At 44.8% G+C, this 23401-nt stretch overlaps 1 protein-coding gene across 1 annotated transcript; it reads right to left on the bottom strand.

Moving 5' to 3' along the window:
- Positions 1 to 214: 214 nt before the first annotated feature.
- LOC121575754 (zinc finger E-box-binding homeobox 2-like) lies at positions 215 to 11218 on the bottom strand. The gene is made up of 9 exons (XM_045223214.1): positions 11143 to 11218; positions 9140 to 9436; positions 7435 to 7656; positions 6714 to 6889; positions 5241 to 5349; positions 3722 to 5064; positions 3323 to 3559; positions 2940 to 3123; positions 215 to 949 (listed from the first exon to the last, which is right to left on the bottom strand). The coding sequence occupies exons 1-9, from the start codon at positions 11216 to 11218 to the stop codon at positions 309 to 311; spliced, it is 3285 nt and encodes a 1094-aa protein (XP_045079149.1). The 3' UTR covers positions 215 to 308.
- Between the last annotated feature and the right edge of the window lie 12183 nt (positions 11219 to 23401).

The following is a 23401-nucleotide window of genomic DNA, read 5'->3' as shown; positions in this document are numbered from 1 at the left end:
TTCATATTGCTTTGTACAGTGTAGGTTTTGCTTCATTTTGAACAGCGCATGCTTTTATATATTCTCACAAGGCTCTCAATCAGTCTTTGCCCCTGATGCCCCCCTCCCCTTCCCCCCCCACCAACAAAAAGGCACTTCTATTTTCCCACTAGCACTGACTTTGCTGATAAATACTTTGTTGAGGGAAAATGTACATGATACGATTAGTTGTAAGTCGCTCTGGATAAGAGCGTCTCCTAAATGACTAAAATGTTAAATGTTTGCACATGTAGCTAGATGCATTGTTTTGGCGTACTTGTCCGCTGTTGTCATTGTGACAGTGGAGCTTCTGGGCTCAGCTCGTATATGTATGTGTTCTGGTCTCCATTTTGTTCCAACACGTCTCTGTCCCAGTGATGGTTGTTCTCTAGTCTGTAAGTCTCTAGACCAGAACTTTCTCCCTCTCCATTGTCTCTGTCGACCTGCTCTCGGTCTCTCTCATTCCCCACAAGGCTAGAGCACAGCTCCAACCCCAACCCTTCACCAGACCCTGATCCTGACAAACTACACGCCTCCTTCATACGGCCTCCTTTAGTCTCGTCTGTCTCGTCCTCCTCTTCCTCCTCCTCTTCATCTGCTCTCCCTCCTATCCCCCCGTCCAGACTGGCATCACTGAGAAACATTGGGGTGTCCTCCATGGAGAGGGGGGTGCCCCTGGCAACATGGCCCAGATCGGTGGACCCTCCTGGGGTTAGAGGAGGCTCCTCGACCCCCTCCTGTTCCTGGTCCCTGCTACAGTAGGCGTATCGATGGTTCATGTGTTGGGAGTAGGAGCCAGAGTGGGAAAACCGCTTGCCACACTTGTCACACTGGTAGGGCTTCTCTCCAGAGTGCAGCCGACTGTGCTCCATCAGATGGTGCTTGTGCTTGAAGGCCTTCTTGCAGATCTGGCACTCGTGGGGACGTTTACCTGTGGGAATATAACAGAACAGAAACATGCTCAATCCATCGTACTGTAGGTTTCAAAAGACAGAGATTATCCCTAAAAGTCATGATCATACTATCTGGTTGTCTCCCCATCACCTTACTTAGGGCTCTATTCAATCAACATCACGGAAGTTTAGATCACAGCGTGATTGAAATGTAATGGCAATGTTCCCGTGGTCGCAGAGATTGCATTCACGGTAAATGCTGCATACAGTGCCTTGCAAAAGTATTCATCCCCCTTGGCGTTTTTCCTATTTTGTTGCATAACAACCTGTAATTCAAATTGATCTTTATTTGGATTTCATGTAATGGACATACACAAAATAGTCCAAATTGGTGAAGTGAAATGAAAAAAATAAAATGTTTCAAAAAATTCTAAAAAATAAATAATGTAAAAGTGGTGCGTGCATATGTATTCACCCCCTTTGCTATGAAGCCCCTAAATAAGATCTGGTGCAACCAATTACCTTCAGAAGTCACATAATTAGTTCAATAAAGTCCACCTGTGTGCAATCTAAGTGTCACATGATCTGTCACATGATCTCAGTATATATACACCTGTTCTGAAAGGCCCCAGAGTCTGCAACACCACTAAGCAAGGGGCACCACCAAGCAAGCGGCACCATGAAGACCAAGGAGCTCTCCAAACAGGTCAGGGACAAAGTTGTGGAGAAGTACAGATCAGGGTTGGGTTATAAAAAAATATCAGAAACTTTGAACACCCACGGAGCACCATTAAATCCATTATTAAAAAATGGAAAGAATATGGCACCACAGCAAACCTGCCAAGAGAGGGCCGCCCACCAAAACTCACGGACCAGGCAAGGAGGGCATTAATCAGAGAGGCAACAAAGAGACCAAAGATAACCCTGAAGGAGCTGCAAAGCTCCACAGCGGAGATTGGAGTATCTGTCCATAGGACCACTTTAAGCCGTACACTCCACAGAGCTGGGCTTTACGGAAGAGTGGCCAGAAAAAAGCCATTGCTTAAAGAAAAAATAAGCAAACACGTTTGGTGTTCGCCAAAAGGCATGTGGGAGACTCCCCAAACATATGGAAAAAGGTACTCTGGTCAGATGAATTGAGCTTTTTGGCCATCAAGGAAAACGCTATGTCTGGCGCAAACCCAACACCTCTCAACACCCAGAGAACACCATCCCCACCGTGAAGCATGGTGGTGGCAGCATCATGCTGTGGTGATGTTTCCCAGGGACTGGGAAACTGGTCAGAATTGAAGGAATGATGGATGGTGCTAAATACAGGGAACTTCTTGAGGGAAACCTGTTTCAGTCTACCAGAGATTTGAGACTGGGACGGAGGTTCACCTTCCAGCAGGACAATGACCCTAAGCATACTGCTAAAGCAACACTCGAGTGGTTTAAGGGGAAACATTCAAATGTCTTGGAATGGCCTAGTCAAAGCCCAGACCTCAATCCAATTGAGAATCTGTGGTATGACTTAAAGATTGCTGTACACCAGCGGAACCCATCCAACTTGAAGGAGCTGGAGCAGTTTTGCCTTGAAGAATTGGCAAAAATCCTAGTGGCTAGATGTGCCAAGCTTATAGAGACATACCCCAAGAGACGTGCAGCTGTAATTGCTGCAAAAGGTAGCTCTACAAAGAATTTTCACTTTTGGGGTGTGAATAGTTATGCACGCTCAAGTTTTCTGTTTTTTTGTCTTATTTCTTGTTGGTTTCACAAGAAAAAATATTTGAATCTTCAAAGTGGTAGGCATGTTGTATAAATCAAATGATACAAACTCCCCCAAAATCCATTTTAATTCCAGGTTGTAAGGCAACAAAATAGGACAAATGCCAAGGGGGGTGAATACTTTCGCAAGCCACTGTACGTTGGATCAATCGGAAAATTACATTTACATTTCTATCACAGGAATCTGCTGAAGTGTTACTGATTAAACAGAGCTCTTAGTATTAATTATGCTTCATAATTTGTATAAATGTCGCTGCGTACCTGTGTGCTCGTACTTGTGTCGGAGCAGAGAGCTGCTCTTCTGGAAGGTCTTGTTGCAGATGTTGCAGGCGTACAGGCCTTCGTTTGTCTTCTTCAGTCTCTTCCTCCGTAGTCCCCCCTCTCCCTCTCCTCCCTCCTCCATCAGAGAGAGGTAATCCAGACCCCCACAACCCATCAGCTCACCCTGAACACAATACTAATGGTTAGGGGGTTCTGATCTGGTTCTGTTCAGAGGATGTCAGCGTTGTTTTCTCTCTAGCTTCAGTTAATTCTAGTGAAATACATTTGAAAACGTCTTTCTCTGCACTGTGATTGAATTGAAATAAACTTTATACCAATGAAATGTTTTATACCATAACATCTAGGGGAAATATTGTTCTTACCATGAATGCTTGTCTCTCCTGATGGATCCTCTTCAGCACAGCGTCTGTGTCTGACTCCATCATGTAGGCCATAGGGGAGAGGAATCGCTGACTGCTGGCTGGTTGACTGAGGGGCAGGGAGGGGACCTCGTCATGCCCTAAGCCAGCTAGCCCAGCAGGCATCATGGGGTTAAACAGAGGGTATGCACTGTAGATGGAGCCCTCAAACATCGGAGTGCCACTGTAGACTGCTTGATGCTGGTGAGATTAGATTAGTTTAGATTAGATTGACGTTTATTGTCCTAAAAGAGTAAAATCTTACCACAGCTCACACATTGCAAATACATACACCGTATAGAGACACAGTAAATAACAAACAGCACACAGCCAGACATAAATAATACCCCTCCTGTCCCACACCTGTTGACAAGGTGGACTGAGACTCAGCCTCCGGTGGTGCTGCTGGTTCTCTGCTGGCTCTCTGTAGGTCTTCTCTCTCTTTTCTCCCGGACGAGGGTGTCCGTTACTGGGCATGCTGTCCTCCAGGGCTTTCCCCTCCTGGGGCTTGGGGAGGGAGAGATCCAGGGGTTGGTCGTTCTGGGCGCTCCCCGACCCAGGGGTCCTTCCTTTGGGGGCGGTTCGACTCCAAGGGGGGGTGAGAGTGGTGGAGGAAAGGTCCAGGCAGAGGGGCGAGTCGAACCCTGAAGAGGGGAATTGTCTTTGCCCTAGTGGTAGCGGTGAGGACATGTCTGTAGCAGGGTTAGTTGGTGCTGGTTGGCTGGGGCTGCCGCCACTCCCGCCACTCTCCTGGCTAGACCAATAGGATCTCATGGATAGTGAATCTGGGAGGGGCTGTTGGGGGGAGTGCATGGTGACCAGCATCTCCAGAGGGACAGAGTGCCAGCTGGGTCTCTGGAGAGGAGACTTGTCTTTGGAGAAACCATTAGCCATCGCTGGGGGTTTGTGGTTGTTGTCTGGTGGGGGTGGCTGGAGAGGGGGTCTGGAAGAGAAGTAGAGGGGAGAGAGGTGGTCTTTGCTGCGAGGACCTTCAGGCACCTCCATTGCCTGCCGGTTCATCTTACAGAGGTAGCGCTCATGCTGGAGTAATACGGTGGGGCTGGGGAAGAGCTGGGAGCACCAGTGACATGTCACCCCACCTCCACCCCCATACCCCTCACCCGAGCCGGCCCGGTTGCGTTTCAGCGGTTTTGGATAATCTGGCGATGATGCCTTCCTGTCTCGCCCACCGTTGTGAATCACCAGTCTCCCCTCCTCCCTGGCCGAGCCTACACCTCCCTCCTCCCTGCGAAGCATCTCCTGCAGCATCTGCTCAAACTTGCCCCCGGAGCTGGCATGTAGGTACGGTAGCAGGGTGGGGCCCTTGAACACGCTGTTCCGGAGGGAGAGCGCCGCCGTGGGATCCCACAGCCTGCCCAGCTCCCTGCCCGGCTCCTGGCCCCGGAGGACCCCCCTGGCCTGGTCCCCAGGTGGGTACAGCCCCCTCTCTAAGTCCCCTGGTGGCTGACGCTGCTGGGTGTGAAGAGGGTAGGGAGAGCCCTTTCCACTGCTGTTCCTACCGCTGCCTGCTGAGGGTGATGCAGTGGAGGACTGGTAGGTCCCGTGGCTATGTCTGCTGTTATAGCTCTCCCCTCCACCTCCTCCTCCTCCCCCTGTCAAGCACTTCTTACTACTGAGGTGTGAGCTGTAGGATCCGGAGTGAGAGAAGCACTTCTTGCAGTTGGAACATTCATACGGTTTCTCACCTAAAGAAGGAAGAACCGACACGGAACTTCAGTTGAAGGTGCTTTGCGTCGTGCCTAAGAACAGTCCTTAGTCGTGTGTTATTTACCATAATCCACGGGTTCTCATGTCTTATTGCTTTAACATAAAATCGATAAGATTTGATTTTGAATGTTTCATGTAAGAAAACGTGCATTACCACTGTGGATGCGGAGGTGCTCTTTGAGGTGATGTTTGTACTTGAAGGATTTCCCACACTGAAGACACTTGAACTTTCTGCTCTCTATGCCATGGTCAGACCCAGGGTGCTGCACCAATCACAAACACACATTCAGTCTAGTTCTAGTCAACAGGAGATTGACAGTCAACTCTGAGATTGCATATCATGCCTGTTCTACAGTCAAACTACAGTGCATTCGGAAAGTATTCAGACCCTTTGACCTTTTCCACATTTTGTTATGTTACAGCCTTATTCTAAAATGGATTAAATAAAAAAAATCCTCATCAATATACACACAATATCCCATGATGACAAAGAAAAAATACATGTTTTTTTTGTGTGTGTGCAAATGTATTTAAAATAAAAAACAGAAATACCTTATTTACATAAGTATTCAGACCCTTTGCTATGAGACTCGAAATTGAGCTCAGGTGCATCCTGTTTCCATTGGCCAGACGGAAGCAACTCCTCAGTAAAAGGCAATGACAGCCCGCTTGGAGTTTGCCAAAAGGCACCTAAAGGACAGACCATGAGAAACAAGATTCTGTGGTCTGATGAAACCAAGATTGAACTCTTTGGCCTGAATGCCAAGAATCACGTCTGGAGGAAACCTGGCACCATCCCTACGGTGAAGCATGGTGGTGCCAGCATCATGCTGTGGGGATGTCTTTCAGCAGCAGGGACTAGGAGACTAGTCAGGATTGAGGGAAAGATGAACGGAGCAAAGTACAGAGAGATCCTTGATGAAAACCTACAGAGCGCTCATGACCTCAGACTGAGACGAAGGTTCACCTTCCAACAGGACAACGACCCTAAGCACACAGCCAAGACAACGCAGGTGTGGCTTCAGGACAAGTCTCTGAATGTCCTTGAGTGGCCCAGCAAGAGCCCGGACTTGAACCCGATTGAACATCTCTGGAGAGACCTGAAAATAGCTGTGCAGCGACGCTCCCCATCCAACCTGACAGAGCTTGACAGGATCTGCAGCGAAGAATGGGAGAAACTCCCCAAATACAGGTGTGCCAAGCTTGTAGCGTCATACCCAAGAAGACTCGAGGCTGTAATCGCTGCCAAAGATGCTTCAACAAAGTACTGAGTAAAGGGTCTGAATACTTATGGAAATGTGATATTTAAGTTATTTATTTGTAATACATTTGTTAAAATTTCTAAAAACCAGTTTTTGCTTTGTCATTATGGGGTATTGTGTGTAGATTGATGAGGGGGAAAAAAACGATTTAATCCATTTTAGAATAAGGCCGTAACAAAATGTGGAAAAAGTCAAGGGGTCCGAATAATTTCCGAATGCACTGTATATGAACTAACATAACACTTTTTTTGGAGTCATTAGATTGCTGGTCATATCAGTCTCGAAAGACCTTAAAACGAGTGGCCCCTTTGTAGTAGGTGGACTCAAAAAGGAATGGGATTTTTATATTTCTTCCAGTGTCTCACCTTGCCCTGTCCCTGACTGTGCATGTGTCGTTCCATCTGAGCCCTATAGTGCCCGCCTTCCCACTCGTGGCGAAACCTGATGTGCTGGCGTAGGGACCCTCCTCGGTGGAAGGTACGCTGGCAGAACGGACAAGCCTCTAGGTTCCTCAGAGCATCAGGACTCAAAGGGACACCATCTAGGATACACAGAGCCAGACAGAGAGGTCAAAGGGACACCATCTAGGACACACATAGCCAGACAGAGAGGTCAAAGGGACACCATCTAGGAGTCAAAGGGACACCATCTAGGACACACAGAGCCAGACAGAGAGGTCAAAGGGACACCATCTAGGACACACAGAGCCAGACAGAGAGGTCAAAGGGACACCATCTAGGACACACAGAGCCAGACAGAGAGGTCAAAGGGACACCATCTAGGACACACAGAGCCAGACAGAGAGGTCAAAGGGACACCATCTAGGACACACAGAGCCAGACAGAGAGGACCACTTAACACGTTTGTTAACTATAAATTCAAGATCACACAATGTCCAGGACTCAAACTATAGTCGACAGCCATCAAGGAATACATGTATCTGGCCGTTAATGACATAAGGCTGATAGCAGCTCTACGGATATTGTAAATGTAACCTGTTATACTCAAATTAGCCTTGTGGGCTCTATCAACGGAGATTTGGGGAAATGCGAGGTGTGTTTATAATGATGCATAGCCATAGCCTACCTGGTCTCTCAGGTGAGCGCTGAGCCCCAGGAGACCAGAGGGGAGGGAGGTCATCATGGAGGTGCAGGCTGCCAGGGTGGTACATGGCTGAGGCAGGGCTTCTGCCGTTGGGGGGCAGGTGGTTGTGGTGTGAGGCAGGTTGGTGGGAGGATGCCTTTCTCAGCTGCAGCAGGAAGTCATAGTGGGCCAAGTCCTCCAAGGCCCTGCTGTCTGACCTCTGACCTGCTGGGGAACAGAGACAGAGAGGGAGAGAGTGGGATAACTAGTCATAAACTCTCTACTAAACAACTTTACTCTTCACTGCCCTATTACCAGATATAAGAGACACAGAGGGAGCGATTTTTCAGCTCTGCTATGAGCAGAGTAAGAGACAAGTGCTATAAAGCCTTTGAAGAGCCTAAATGAGGTTGTGCCTGGCAGAGTTGATAGGCCTCTCTGTGTTACAATGTTAATATTGTCAATGTATCACTTAATTTCCAAAGTACACTTTGGCAATATGTACATTGTTAAGTCATGCCAATAAAGCAAATTGAATTGAATTGAATTGAATTGAATTGAGAGAGAGAGAGAGAGAGAGAGAGAGAGAGAGAGAGAGAGAGAGAGAGAGAGAGAGAGAGAGAGAGAGAGAGAGAGAGAGAGAGGGAGAAAGATAGAGAGAGGGATGAGAGGGGAGAGAGAGAGAGAGAGAGAGAGAGAGAGAGAGAGAGAGAGAGAGAGAGAGAGCGAGAGAGAGAGAGAGGGAGGAGAGGGAGAGAGAGAGAGAGAGAGAGAGAGAGAGAGAGAGAGAGAGAGAGAGAGAGAGAGAGAGAGATAGAGAGAGAGAGAGGGATAGAGAGAGAGAGAGAGAGAGAGAGAGAGAGAGAGAGAGAGAGAGAGAGAGAGAGAGAGAGAGAGAGAGAGAGAGAGAGAGAGAGAGAGAGAGAGAGAGAGAGAGAGAGAGAGAGAGAGAGAGAGAGAGAGAGAGAGAGAGAGAGAGAGAGAGAGAGAGAGAGAGAGAGAGAGAGAGAGAGAGAGAGAGAGAGAGAGAGAGAGAGAGAGAGAGAGAGAGAGAGAGAGAGAGAGAGAGAGAGAGAGAGAGAGACGAGAGAGAGACAGAGAGAGAGAGAGAGAGAGAGAGAGAGAGAGAGAGAGCGAGAGAGAGACAGTCCAAAGTGATTGTTAGGCGAGCCGTGTAAGATCCCAGCTCTAAATAAAAGTGTGTGTGTCTCTGAGCTAAAAGAAAGGTAGTGATTTCAGTATCGTAACGTCACCTCTTTGATGCATGGAAATATTATGACATTGTGGTGGGATGACTCTTCTGTCATGCTGCATCCTACATGCATTTTCAAAGACGCCAATGGAGATGAAAAAGCCCACAGGCTGGTTCGAAAATGCCATGGTTTCATAAGACTGTGATAAGTCAAAAAGCATCTCAGTACTGATCCAGGATCAGGTCAGATTATTTATGATTATGTAAAAATCCTACTCTGAGACTCTTTATGATTACAAATCAAATCACATTTTATTTGTCACGTTTCGTAAACAACAGGTGTCGACTAACAGTGAAATGCTTACTAACAGGCCCTTCCCAACAATGAAGTGAGAAAAAATAGAGAAATAGTAGAAAAATTGAAAAATTATATCACAAGGAATAAATAGAATAACAATAAATACAGTAATGATTACAAACTGGGTGTGAACTAGGCCTATATGCTGATAAACTTACTGTAGGTCATGAGAGATTCCTGCTCCCTGTCCATAGTTATCCCACTCTCAGGTCCCTCCTCTTCCTCTTCTACCCAGTGGTCCTCCTTGGGGCTGGGGCTTTGGGGCCGGGTTGACTGGCCCCTGGGGCTGGGGGTACCTCCTGGCTCGGTCCCTTCCACGTCCCCCTCACCGTCGCTGGGGGTCAGACTGGTCTTGTCCAGACTGCCCTGGTAGTCCTGGGGCTCCAGGCTCCACAGATCCACCTCAACACCATCCTCCTCCTCCGAGCCCAGAGAACTGACCCATTCGATGTCCACTGTGGAGAGAGAGCGAGAGAGAGAGAGAGAGAGAGAGTGAGAGAGAATGAGAGAGAGAGAGAGAGAGAAAGAGAGAGAGAGAGAGAGAGAGAGAGAGAGAGAGAGAGAGAGAGAGAGAGAGAGAAAGGGAGAGAGCGAGAGAGAGGAAGGGAGAGCGAGAGAGCGAGAGAGATAGAGAGCGAGGGGGGGAGAGAGAGAGAGTGAGAAAGAGAGAGAGAGAGAGAGAGAGAGAGAGAGAGAGAGAGAGAGAGAGAGAGAGAGAGAGAGAGAGAGAGAGAGAGAGAGAGAGAGAGAGAGGACATTTTATTTCTCTTTTTAGAATACCAAATGAAATAAAGTAACATAAAATAACAATGCACAAAGAAACCTTACATTAAAAACGTTGCAACCAATTACCCTCAAGAGTTATATTATTAGTTCAAGTGGTGACTATTTTCACACGGTTCAAAGAACTCTCCTCATATTTCTGACAGTGTGTTACATCATTTGTGTGGTTTTTACATATCTAACACAGTGAAAGAACATTTAACAAATTCCAAACTGACAGCAATAGCTGGAGTGTATAAAATTCAACAGCAAACTGTGAGACTGGTATTTTATCCACTCAAATCAGAGACGGACTATAAAAAGACAGTTATTTCCATCACAGAGACAATAGATGATGATCACAAGCACAAATCACACATCTGCGAGGGACTGTAAAAGCCCCTTTTTCCCATCACATAGACAACAAATGAAGACGCAGGGGATTTCAAATGTATTTCCCAAGATCCTCTGATGGCTCTCTTTCCCCCCCCCCCCCTTCGCTCTGATTGGCAATATCTAATCTGATTGGCAATATCTAATCATTACCACATAGAACCATACATTCTCTTAGATGTGTTTATCACTACATAGAACCATTCATCTTGATGGGTCTATACAATATACATTATTGCACAGAACCCTTCACTGATGTGTGTGGCTTTGACAATAGTTTCCCAAAATATATGTGCAGCATTGACACAGGAATATGTTAACCTACTACAGTATTGGTCTTCTTGAGTTTCTTTTGTAATAACACTGTTCATGAAACACATCAAATGAAGGCAAAACACCAACAAATAAACATACTGTCAACATAAACACAAAAGTTGATGCCCTATAAAAATGAAAACTCAGAGAGGGTTTTGTAGAGTACAGTATGTGTATAGACTGAATGAGATATGATTTATTTATTTTAACGTTTCCGAATGCTTCCATGTACTCAGTTCATATGCGTAAACCTTACCTAACAACAAATTCAACTGTTACATGTGAATTATTTTCGTCTTCTCTATGACTGTTACCGGATGTTGATAATAAAGTGGTTTACTGGTATGTTTAACTCTTTAAATCTATAGTTATGACTGGACTCCTATTTTCTTCTCTTCTATTTAAATATAAATATCTAGGTATGACTTGTAAAGAAAAGTACAATTGAAAGGACCCCTGAGGTTTTTCAGTATTATATGATTGTGTTCATAATTAATAATAATTATATAGTTATATATAGTTCATAATAATAGTGAGCAGATCAGTTCATGTTTGAGGAGCCCACTGCCATTTTAGAAGAAAAAAAGTTTTGGTCGAAAGAGTCATCTTTATGGCCCGGCACACTTGCATCGTTCTCACTGACTGGATATACCGAAGAGCTGAGGTGACTAAATTGAGGCGTGACCTTTACCGTTATGACTGTGATGCTTTTGACTGTCGTGGAGAGGTGGGCCAATGGGCTTGGAGGGGCAGCCCACAGGATGCATTTTAATCATCATCACCTCAGCTCTGCTCTGCTCTCTCGCATGCTCCAGCTGACCTGCACGGTTCACAATGCACCCCGCTAACTTCACGAGTCATCAACACTCTACTAAACAACTTTACTCTTCACTGCCCTATTACCAGATATGAGAGACACAGAGGGAGCGATTTTTCAGCTCTGCTATGAGCAGAGTTAAGAGACAAGTGCTATAAAGCCTTTGAAGAGCCTAAATGAGGTTGTGACTGGCAGAGTTGATAGGCCTCTCTGTCTGTCTAATCACTGAAGCTGATGTCAGTACTGTCATGGTATGACTGATACAACACAGATATTAATATGGTGAGTGTTCTTGTTGTCAGACAGTCATCAAAACAGTCCCCTGAGTGCTGACTTATCAGCCTCACAAATGATGCAGCATTGAGAGCATGATAACCGGTTACAACATGACTCAGGCATCCCATCCCACGTAACATGCTAAATGGCTCTCCTCTCCTGTCCTTCTCTCCTTCTCTCTTCTCCTTCTCTTCTCCTTCTCTCCTCCCCTCTCCTCTCCTATCCTTCTCTCCTCTCATCTCCTCTCCTTTCCTCGCCTTCTCTCCTCGCCTTCTCCTCCCTCTCCTTCTCTCCTCCTCTCCTCTCCTCTCCTCTCCTCTCCTCTCCTCTCCTCTCCTCTCCTCTCCTCTCCTCTCCTCTCCTCTCTCTCCTCTCCTCTCCTCTCCTCTTCTCTTCTCTTCCTTCTTCTCTCTCTCCTCTCTTCTCTCCTCTCCTCTCTCCTCTCTCCTCTCCTCTCCTCTCTCTCCTCTCCTCTCTCTCCTCTCCTCTCTCCCTCTCCTCTCCCTCTCCTCTCCTCTCCTCTCCTCTCCTCTCCTCTCCTCTCCTCTCCTCTCCTCTCCTCTCCTCTCCTCTCCTCTCCTCTCCTCTCCTCGCCAGCCCCCTGCACCGTTCAACCTCTTGGATTTATATGTTCTGACTCAATATAAAAGAGTGAAGAATGCACTCGCTATTCAAATAAATAAATCAAGTGTTCAGATAATGAAAGCCATCCCCGGGCCGGGCCGTGCGATGCTGCTTTAATGACAGCACATGCGGCACACTGTCACTCACTGTCATGGGAGAGAAAATTAGATTGAATTTGGGAGGTAATGCGGACCAGACCAGGGCTCTCTCTCTCTCTGCTTGGTTGGGGTCTGACTGTATGCTAGCATCCAAAATTGCACTCTATTCCCTATATAGTGCACTACTTTTGACCAGAGCACCATGGGCCCTGGTAAAAAGTAGTGCACTAAATAAGGAAAAGGGTGCCATTTGGGATACACTCCGTTTTTTTTTTTTTACAGAGAAACCCCTGCAGGGATAAGAGTCTAACCTCAACAACATGCTGTAACATGGATCATATCCGTACCTCCCTCCCTCCTTCCTTCCCTCCCTCCCTCCCTCCCTCCCTCCCTCCCTCCTGTCTTTTCAGCGAACAGATTTGATCTCAGTTTCATCCCCTGTAAAAGCAATGTAATGAAGTCTCTCTCTCTTCATAGCTCTGCGTGATCTCAGTGAAGGAAGATACTGGACGAGCTAACAAGCCAAACTCTGGAGCCATATACAAACTCGGAAGCCATATACAATCTCTGGAGCCATATACAAACTCTGGAGCCATATATAAACTCTGGAGCCATATACAAAACTCTAGAGCCATATACAAAACTCTGGAGTCATATACAAACTCTGAAGCCATATACAAACTCTGCAGCCATATACAAACTCTGGAGTCATACACTGTACTGTATCCTCTTCTTAAACCACGTGGTGTGGCAACCCATGCCAGGCTATGGTACCAGGGTTCTGTTCTGGACTTGATCAATCAATTTGGGAAGTGTTGTTTCGTAACAAAGTTGACTATAAAATAGATACGAGTTACTTGTATTTTTCAAATAGTGTTATCTACCGCTATCCCTGTCTCTGTCACTCCGTCATTATAGGGCTGTGTTAAGGCAGTATAATCAAAACAATTTGGAAATGCAACTAAACACTTGCTTTTAGGACTCCATATCACATCTATATATATATATATATATATATATATATATATATATATATATATATAATAATGTAATAACCCAACAATGTAGAAGATTGACAAATATATTTTAAAAACGATATCATTAAAAGGACCTTATAAAAAGTGAGCGGAAATGGTCTGCTCAAATATTACAATGAAATATATTGTATTATGAAATTGAAATAATATTTGTTTAAATTTGTTCCTCATTTTGATTTGATTGTAAACATATCACGGCGTGACAATGTTTAGGAGATCTGTACGGACTTCATGACTTCTTAAGGAAGTAAAAAATAAACGTCTACGAAAGGAAGAAGAAACCGTATTACAGTAAATCAATTCATCCATTACAGTTAAAAAGACAGATGAAAGAAAGAGGACCATGTTTGTTCATTTTAAATGGCGGCGGGGAAAAGGAGTGACTCACTATATGGAGATCAAGGGAAATCTTGCAATATGCACATGCAATAATAGAATGGGCCATTTTAAAGTTACCCCAATAAAATAAAAAAGGGTGACACTTCCACGACGATTTGGATAAAATGGAAAATATACACAAACACACTCCAAATGTCTGCATTCTTTTACTCAGCACACCCAGACAAGATGCCTTTGCACTCTCATACGGGCAACTATTCTTCTGATATAACATCAATAAAATAAATATGTTTCTCAACTCTCTGAAGAACTAGAAATGAAATTGACAATTGGCCAGCGGTGACATGCAAGTCGTAAGACGAGGCCACATTGACAGTAATGGAAACTGTAAAGGTGGGTGAGCAAAACACTTGCTCTACAGTACAGCAATGAAATAGTGATGAAAGTAATCTACAGTAATTGACCTTGCTTGTGCAATTACAATAAAAATAATCTCACTGAAATCAATGGGGATGTGTTTTAATAATAATAATATAATAATAATAATAATTAATAATAATGTGTTTTAAGAAATATTCTAGCTCCTCATACATTAATAATAATAATAATAATAATAATAATAATTGTGATAACTATATAATTGTTTTGTCTCATATGTTAAAAAACTAACAACCAAAAGGTCAAATGCTACATTTCACGAGCCACGGAGTTAGGCAGACACACACAGACAAACCAGAGCAAGCAGGAAATATAGTTACAGTAGCATACCTATGATCACAGCAGCAAAGACGGAAATCCGTACTGTATTTATCCATAGTTCAGCAGTGTTGATGAATATGATGAAGAGGATGAAGATAATTATTTAGGACATTTTAGAGATCAACTTGCCCAAAACACTAACACAGTGCAATGTCTGATTATAGTAAATACCAAAGCGGCTATTTGGCATTCTTACAATGAGTCAGAGGCATGGTGCACCACATCTAAGAGCAAACACCGCCCACTCCATCTCTTCTATCAACACTGTCAGTTTGTCTGTCAGGCAAGCAGGTCCACTGCCTACTCTGTCCTCGTTTGGCTTGGTCTGACAGACAGACAGACAGGTCCACTGCTCTCTCTCTGTCCTCGTTTGGCCTGGTCTGACAGACAGACAGGTCCACTGCTCTCTCTCTGTCCTCGTTTGGCCTGGTCTGACAGACAGACAGGTCCACTGCGCTCTCTCTCTCTGTCCTCGTTTGGCCTGGTCTGACAGACAGACAGGTCCACTGCGCTCTCTCTCTCTGTCCTCGTTTGGCCTGGTCTGACTGAAGCCAGAGAGCCAGAACATTATATCAAAGCAGTATACAGTATAGAATATGTCTATTTGTCTATAAATTATAAACTGGTAATAGATTAAGATATCAACTACTGTACTGGCCACACATATTCAACGTATATGCAGAATATTTGTTTTTATTGTTCAATCGATTGGTGATAGAAGAGGAAAATAAATCTGAACGAATTACTTTGCATCAAGACACATAACTGGAAGATTCATTGTTGATAAAGCCTTATATTTACCTGCAGCTTTATGACATTCTTCCTATCTATTCACAGTAACAAAAATATACCTGCAGGTTATTAACAGTACAGATACTGTACAGCAAGTGTCTATATTTTCTACAACATCAGTTGCATGATTGATAGGAGTGGAAAGCATTAGTTATCATTAGTAATAGCGTGTTGATCAGTAATGTCTTTATGGAGCGCGTGGCTTCTCTCTGCAAATGCGTGGGTGTGGATGTGTTTGTGGGAGAAAAGAGATAACGAAAGAGAAAAAAAAAAGAGAGAGAGAGAGAGAGAGGGGGAGAGAGAGAGAGAGAGGGGAGAGAGAGAGAGAGAGAGAGAGAGAGAGAGAGAGAGAGAGAGAGAGAGAGAGAGAGAGAGAGAGAGAGAGAGAGAGAGAGAGAGAGAGAGAGAGAGAGAGAGAGAGACTTTTTGTCTTACTTTAAAGGTGCACTATGCAGAAATCACTCCGCCATTTCCTGGCTGCTAAAATTCTAATAGTTTGCCTAATTTCAGTTTATGTGACAAAACAAGCAAGTATAGTGTAAAGATATAGTGTAGACTTGCTTTCAATGAGAATGACAGATCAATAACTCACATTTCTATGTGCATTCGGTCGGGTCGCCCCAAAAAGTTACACATTGCAGCTTTAATGAGACATCCTCACTACACTAAAAAGACAGCAAACACATCCCCCACAAAACCATAAAAACACATCGCGTGCCACAACAACCTCCACACAATGACATTACAGTACACTACACCCTACAGAGAGAGGCAGAGAAAGCGCGAGAGAGAGAGAGAGAGAGAGAGAGAGAGAGAGAGAGAGATCCTTTCAGATCCTCCCACGGATATTGAAATGAGAGAAGATAGTATGGGGAAAGTCCCTGAGCAACCTCTGAGCACATATAGCTCACAGCACGACCAGCAAATCAGCTAGGACTCTAGACCTACTGCATCAAGTCAGCTAGGAGTCCAGACCTACTGCATCAAGTCAGCTAGGACTCCAGACCTACTGCATCAAGTCAGCTAGGACTCTAGACCTACTGCATCAAGTCAGCTAGGAGTCCAGACCTACTGCATCAAGTCAGCTAGGAGTCCAGACCTACTGCATCAAGTCAGCTAGGAGTCCAGACCTACTGCATCAAGTCAGCTAGGAGTCCAGACCTACTGCATCAAGTCAGCTAGGACTCCGGACCTACTGCATATAGTCAGCTAGGAGTCCAGACCTACTGCATCTAGTCAGCTAGGAGTCCAGATCTACTGCATCAAGTCAACTAAGAGTCCAGACCTACTGCATCTAGTCAGCTAGGAGTCCAGACCTACTGCATCTAGTCAGCTAGGAGTCCAGACCTACTGCATCAAGTCAGCTAGGAGACCAGACCTACTGCATTGAGTCAGCTAGGAGTCCAGACCTACTGCATCTAGTCAGCTAGGAGTCCAGACCTACTGCATCTAGTCAGCTAGGAGTCCAGACCTACTGCATCTAGTCAGCTAGGAGTCCAGACCTACTGCATCTAGTCAGCTAGGAGTCCAGACCTACTGCATCAAGTCAGCTAGGAGACCAACCTACTGCATTGAGTCAGCTAGGAGTCCAGACCTACTGCATCTAGTCAGCTAGAAGTCCAGACCTATTACATCGAGTTAGCTAGGAGTCCAGACCTACTGCATAAAAAGACACTCAGCGCAGCATCATAGATCAGTCACTCTTGTGATGTCCTCAGAAAGCATGATGTAATAGTTCAATTGACATCCCCCTATCAAGGCATCCATGCCCAGATTGCTGTCAGAGATGGATAGATGAACAGAGAAAAAAAGAAAAACAGAAAGAAGGGAGGAGGAATGGAGGAATGGAGCACCTTGTGTCTGTCCTGCCATAGGTTGAGTGTATATGTATGAGTTAATGCCCACATAGTCGATGGTGTGGTACCCTGATACCCACTAAACCAGGCGACCCCACATGGGGTTGCGACCCCTAGTTTGGAAAGCCTAAACTCAGTACAGGAAGAGGCCTCCCTCCGGTCTGCTCTGAACCAATCAGAGTCCCCCTTCCGGTCTGCTCTGAACCAACTAGAGGCCCCCCTCCGGTCTGCTCTGAACCAACCAGAGGCCCCCCTCCGGTCTGCTCTGAACCAACCAGAGTCCCCCCTCTGTTCTGCTCTGAACCAATCATAGTCCCCCCTCTGGTCTGCTCTGAACCAACCAGAGTCCTCCCTCCAGTCTGCTCTGAACCAACCATAGCCCCCCCGTTCTGCTCTGGTGAGACAGAAACAATGTACATATTATACAGTTGAGACTTATGCAGGCAAGGGAACGCCTAGCCCTCCTCCAGGGGACGTCATAAGGATTTGTTTTTTAGCGGCTGGATGTAGAATTATTGCAATGAGGATTGTGGGGATGTAAAGTTGAAACAAAAACCGGGTTGAAAAACTTTGCTCTTAAGAAATGATATTGTACTCACATTTCACTGGGAGGTTTTAAACATACAACAACAACAAAAAAGTTCAAAAGTCCACATGCCTACAAATGGAAAGACGAACTGTCTGATTGCATAGCCCTCATCAACACGTTTCAACTCAGAAGTCTTCTGCATTCAACATGACAGTGAGATAGATTAGAAGATGAAAGTGCAGAGTACCTATCTACTGTATCTATCTAGCTACAACAGTGATCGGGGATCGGGGATCGGGGATCAGTGATCAGTGATCGGGAATCAGGGATCAGGGATCTGGGCCTCATGAAGAAAATGCACAGCAACACTCAGTTCTTCACCAAACCACAGAAGGGCTTACAATGGATCTGTACTCTTGTTCAACTCCTTTTGACTTTACACTGTTTTACTGTGAAGAGAGGGGAGAGATGCTAAGCACTGACAAGGAGATAGGCTGAGCACTGTGAAAGAGATGGCTGCACTGTGAAGGAAAGAGGCTGCACTGTGAAGGAAAGAGGCTGCACTGTGAAGGAAAGAGGCTGCACTGTGAAGGAAAGAGACTGAGCACTGTAAAGGAGAGAGTCTGAGCACTGTGAAGGTGATGAGCTGCACTGTGAAGGAGAGAGGCTGAGCACTGTGAAGGAGAGAGGCTGAGCACTGTGAAGGAGAGAGGCTGAGCACTGTGAATGAGGTATACTGAGCACTGTGAAGGAAAGAGACTGAGCACTGTGAAGGAGGTAGGCTGAGCACTGTGAAGGAGAGAGGCTGCACTGTGAAGGAGAGAGGCTGAGCACTGTGAAGCAGAGAAGCTGCACTGCGAAGGAGAGAGGCTGAGCACTGTGAAGGAGAGAGGCTGAGCACTGTGAAGGAAAGAGGCTGAGCACTGTGAAGGAGAGAGACTGCACTGTGAAGGAGAGAGGCTGCGCACTGTGAATGAGAGAGGCTGAGCACTGTGAAGGAGAGAGGCTGAGCACTGTGAAGGAGAGAGGCTGAGCACTGTGAAGAAGAGAGGATGAGCACTGTGAAGGAGAGAGGCTGAGCAATGTGAAGGAAAGAGGCTGAGCACTGTGAAGAAGAGAGGCTGAACACTGTGAAGGAGAGAGACTGAGCACTGTGAAGGAGAGAGGCTGAGCAATGTGAAGGAGAGAGGCTGAGCACTATGAAGGAGAGGCTGAGCACTGTGAAGGAGAGAGGCTGAGCACTGTGAAAGAGAGAGGCTGAGCACTATGAAGAAGAGAGGCTGAGCACTGTGAAGGAGAGAGGCTGAGCACTGTGAAGGAGAGAGGCTGAGCACTGTGAAGAAGAGAGGCTGAGCACTGTGAAGGAGAGAGGCTGAGCACTGTGAAGGAGAGAGGCTGAGCACTGTGAAGAAGAGAGGCTGAGCACTGTGAAGGAAAGAGGCTGAGCACTGTGAAGGAGAGAGGCTGAGCACTGTGAAGGAGAGAGGCTGAGCACTGTGAAGGAGAGAGGCTGAGCACTGTGAAGGAGAGAGGCTGAGCACTGTGAAGGAGAGAGGCTGAGCACTGTGAAGGAGAGAGGCTGAGCACTGTGAAGAAGAGAGGCTGAGCACTGTGAAGGAGAGAGGCTGAGCATTGTGAAGGAGAGAGGCTGAGCACTGTGAACGAGAGAGGCTGAGCACTGTGAAGGAGAGAGGCTGAGCACTGTGAAGGAGAGAGGCTGAGCACTGTGAAGGAGAGAGGCTGAGCACTGTGAAGGAGAGAGGCTGAGCACTGTGAAGGAGAGAGGCTGAGCACTGTGAAGTAGAGAGGCTGAGCAATGTGAAGTAGAGAGGCTGAGCACTGTGTGAGAAAGACAGGGGGAGAGATGAGACAAATAGATAAAGAAAATGTATTTTCAAGTCTTCGACAAGGACTTCACATAAACAACAATTAGCGGAAATCATCTTGACAGCAAACCAAGAAACCACACTAGTCCTTTCTCACCATTTCAACTAATCCTCTAAATATGTGTGTGTGTATGCTTGTGTGCGTGCACGAGTGTGTGAATGTGTGAGTGTGTGTGCGTGTTCGCGCATGTGCACAAGTGTGCGCAAGAGTGTGTGTGTGCATGCATATGTGTGTGTGTGTGTAGATCATGTTGGTGATTGGAATTGGTGAGCAAGGAGTGTACACTATTTTGAGGCGTCCTGCCCTACCCATGTGCGGCTGTGCCTTGCCTGAGCTCTGCTCTGTTCCGTGCACGTTGGGTTGGGTAGGAATGCAGTAAGGGCATGGTGGGACCCATCCCACACGCTGACCACAACACAAATACACACACACACACACTGAACCACACCGCATATGAATCAAAAACCCAACTCCAGTTGAGCTCATTAATTGCTCTGTCATCTCAAAGTCTCTCACACTACTCTATAAATGCCTTACTACACATGAAAGTGCTTCACTGCATCTTCCAGTTCTTTCTGATGTGGGCTTTTTACTTTATACATTTGAACAAAACCACACAATGGTGGTTCTGTGTCTAGAATATTAAAACAATCTCATGGGGGAACACAAAAGGTTTTAATATGGTAGTCCTAAATAAACCTCCCCTTTGAGTTGAACAGATATATAATGTGGGATAGTTCTGTGTTTCCATTCTAGTTGAGTTGCAACTTATTTTCTGTTGGGGCTGAGGTTTGGATGGTATGTCTGCTATTCACAACACGTTGAGTACATCCCAAATGTAGTGCACTACTTTTGACCAGGACCCATAGGGCTCTGGTCAAAAGTAGTGCACTATATAGGGAATAGGGTGCCATTTGGGACGCAAGCTTTGTCTTTTTATGCTCTTAAACATCTTCATGAGATTTGGAATGTCCTCACACACTAAGGAATAAAATGTTACATTCAAATCAACAAAGACTGCTTAGTCTATACAACAGAAGCACATTTAAACATCCAGTAAAGATTGTTTCCATCGTCAAATACCTATTAAGATTGCTTCTTTGAGTTGTTCTGTGCTGCATGTTACTCTTGGGTATCTCAGCACATCAGTAAGAAGGAAAATAAACCCTGTGTCCCGGTCTCCCTGTGTCCCGGTCCCCCTGTGTCCTGGTCTTCCTGTGTCCCTGTCTGCCTGTGTCCCGGTCTCCCTGTGTCCCGGTCTCCCTGTGTCCCTGTGTCCCTGTCTCCCTGTGTCCCTGTCTCCATGTGTCCCTGTCTCCATGTCTCCCTGTCTCCATGTGTCCCTGTCTCCATGTCTCCATGTGTCCCTGTCTCCATGTGTCCCGGTCTCCCTGTGTCTCTGTCTCCCTGTGTCCCTGTCTCCCTGTGTCCCTGACTCCCTGTCTCCCTGTCTCCATGTGTCCCGGTCTCCCTGTGTCCCTGTCTCCCTGTGTCCCTGTCTCCCTGTGTCCCTGTCTCCCTGTGTCCCTGTCTCCCTGTGTCCCTGGCTCCCTGTGTCCTGGCCTCCCTGTGTCCCTGTCTCCCTGTGTCCCTGTCTCCCTGTGTCCCTGACTCCCTGTCTCCATGTGTCCCGGTCTCCCTGTGTCCCTGTGTCCCTGTCTCCCTGTGTCCCTATCTCCCTGTGTCCCTGTCTCCCTGTGTCCCTGTCTCCCTGTGTCCATAGCCTCAGGAAGTAGTAGCACCCCCTGAAAAATCATAATATATATATATTTTTTAAACAGTAGTGCACTGGGCCTTTACTAGTCCTGTATTAGCAGACCGATATTAGTGCAGTACTTAGGGTTTATAGGACTCTGGCCAAAAGTACTGCTGTAAATGGGGGGATAGAGTGGGATTTAGACATTTAACCTGTTTATTTATTGGTTGGTTGTCCCTATCTGTGCATGCAGTCATAGAGCATAGCTTAACCACCATACAGCTGCAGTATGCCACTTCCACGCTCTCCCTGCTTTAATACAGCCTAGGCACCACCCTCTGTTACATATTGGTATTACATCAATGTGCATCAATAGGCTACCCTCTTCCAAAATACATCACACAATCTCTATCTCAATGAGCAATAAGAATATCAATGTTGTCCTAATGCATTCTTTCAAGGTTTGAAAAAGGTCTTAAGAGTACCATCACATTGAGCTATATCTGTACGCATCTGGCTAATATTGTCCTGATCTAACACAAACACATGTGATGGGCTTGCTGTAGGTGTGATCACACACACACTGGCGTAGTATATACTGTAGTGTTAAGTGACTCATGTGCTCTGTAATAAAGGTCAGTTTTGTAGCTGCTGAAGTGTTGAAGTGTTTTCTAGACTTTGAATTGATGTCTAATAAAACGAAAGAAAGGACTGCTATACTATACTATACTATACTATACTATACTATACTATACTATACTATACCAAACTATATGATACTATATTATATTATACTATATGATACTATATTATACTATCCTATATTATACTATATTATACCAAACTATATTATAATATATTATACTATACTATACTATACTATACTATACTATACTATACCATACTATACTATACCGAACTATATTATATTATATTATACTATACCAAACTATATTATACTATATTATATTATACTATATGATACTATATTATACTATACTATATTATACTATATTATACTATACTGTATTATACTATACTATATGATAATATATGATACTATATACAACTATATTATACAACACTATACCAAACTATATTATGCTATATTATATTATACTATATGATACTATATGATACTATACTATATTATACTATACTATATGATACTATATTATACTATACTATACCAAACTATATGATACTATATTATATTATACTATATGATACTATATTATACTATACTATATTATACTATACTATATTATATTATACTATACCAAACTATATTATACTATATTATATTATACTTTCTGATACTATATTATACTATACTATATTATACTATACTATGATACGGTATATTATACTATACTATATTTAAGCAATAAGGCCCGAGGAGGTGTGGCATATGGCCAATATACCACAGCTAAGGGCTGAGTGCCTGGACACAGCCCTTAGCCGTGGTATATTGGCCATACATCACAACCCCCAGAGGTGCCTTATTGCTATAATAAACTGGTTACCAACGTAATTAGAGCAGTAAAAATAAATGTTTTGTCATACCCATGGTATACGGTCTGATATACCATGACTGTCAGCCAATCAGCATTCAGGGCTTGAACCACACAGTTTATAATATATTATAATATTATATAGTACATTATACTATACTATATTATATTATACTATATGATACTATATTATACTATACTATATTAAACTATACTATACTAAACTATAGTATACTATACTATGATATCCTACAGTGAGGGAAAAAAGTATTTGATCCCCTGCTGATTTTGTACATTTGCCCACTGACAAAGAAATGGTCAGTCTATAATTTTAATGGTAGGTTTATTTGAACAGTGAGAGACAGAATAACAAAAAAAAAATCCAGAAAAACGCATGTCAAAAATGTTATAAATTGATTTGCATTTTAATGAGGGAAATAAGTATTTGACCCCCTCTCAATCAGAAAGATTTCTGGCTCCCAGGTGTCTTTTATACAGGTAACGAGCTGAGATCAGAAGCACACTCTTAAAGGGAGTGCTCCTAATCTCAGCTTGTTACCTGTATAAAAGACACCTGTCCACAGAAGCAATCAATCAATCAGATTCCAAACTCTCCACCATGGCCAAGACCAAAGAGCTCTCCAAGGATGCTCAGGGACAAGATTGTAGACCTACACAAAGCTGGAATGGGCTACAAGACCATCGCCAAGCAGCTTGGTGAGAAGG

The sequence above is a fragment of the Coregonus clupeaformis genome, chromosome 10, assembly GCF_020615455.1.
Source record: "Coregonus clupeaformis isolate EN_2021a chromosome 10, ASM2061545v1, whole genome shotgun sequence".
NCBI lineage: Eukaryota > Metazoa > Chordata > Actinopteri > Salmoniformes > Salmonidae > Coregonus > Coregonus clupeaformis.
The sequence above is the reverse complement of the archived record's forward strand: the minus strand, read 5'-3'. Positions and strand labels throughout refer to the sequence as shown.

Bases quoted from the DNA above. Each gene is read 5' to 3' on its own strand.
- LOC121575754 (XM_045223214.1), bottom strand. From the start codon at position 11,218: ATGCATCCTGTGGGCTGCCCCTCCAAGCCCATTGGCCCACCTCTCCAC. The intron at 5,065-5,240 runs GTAATGCACGTT...TTCCTTCTTTAG, and splicing joins GCACCTCCGCATCCACAGTG to GTGAGAAACCGTATGAATGT. The intron at 950-2,939 runs GTACGCAGCGAC...ATATTCCCACAG, and splicing joins ACACAAGTACGAGCACACAG to GTAAACGTCCCCACGAGTGC.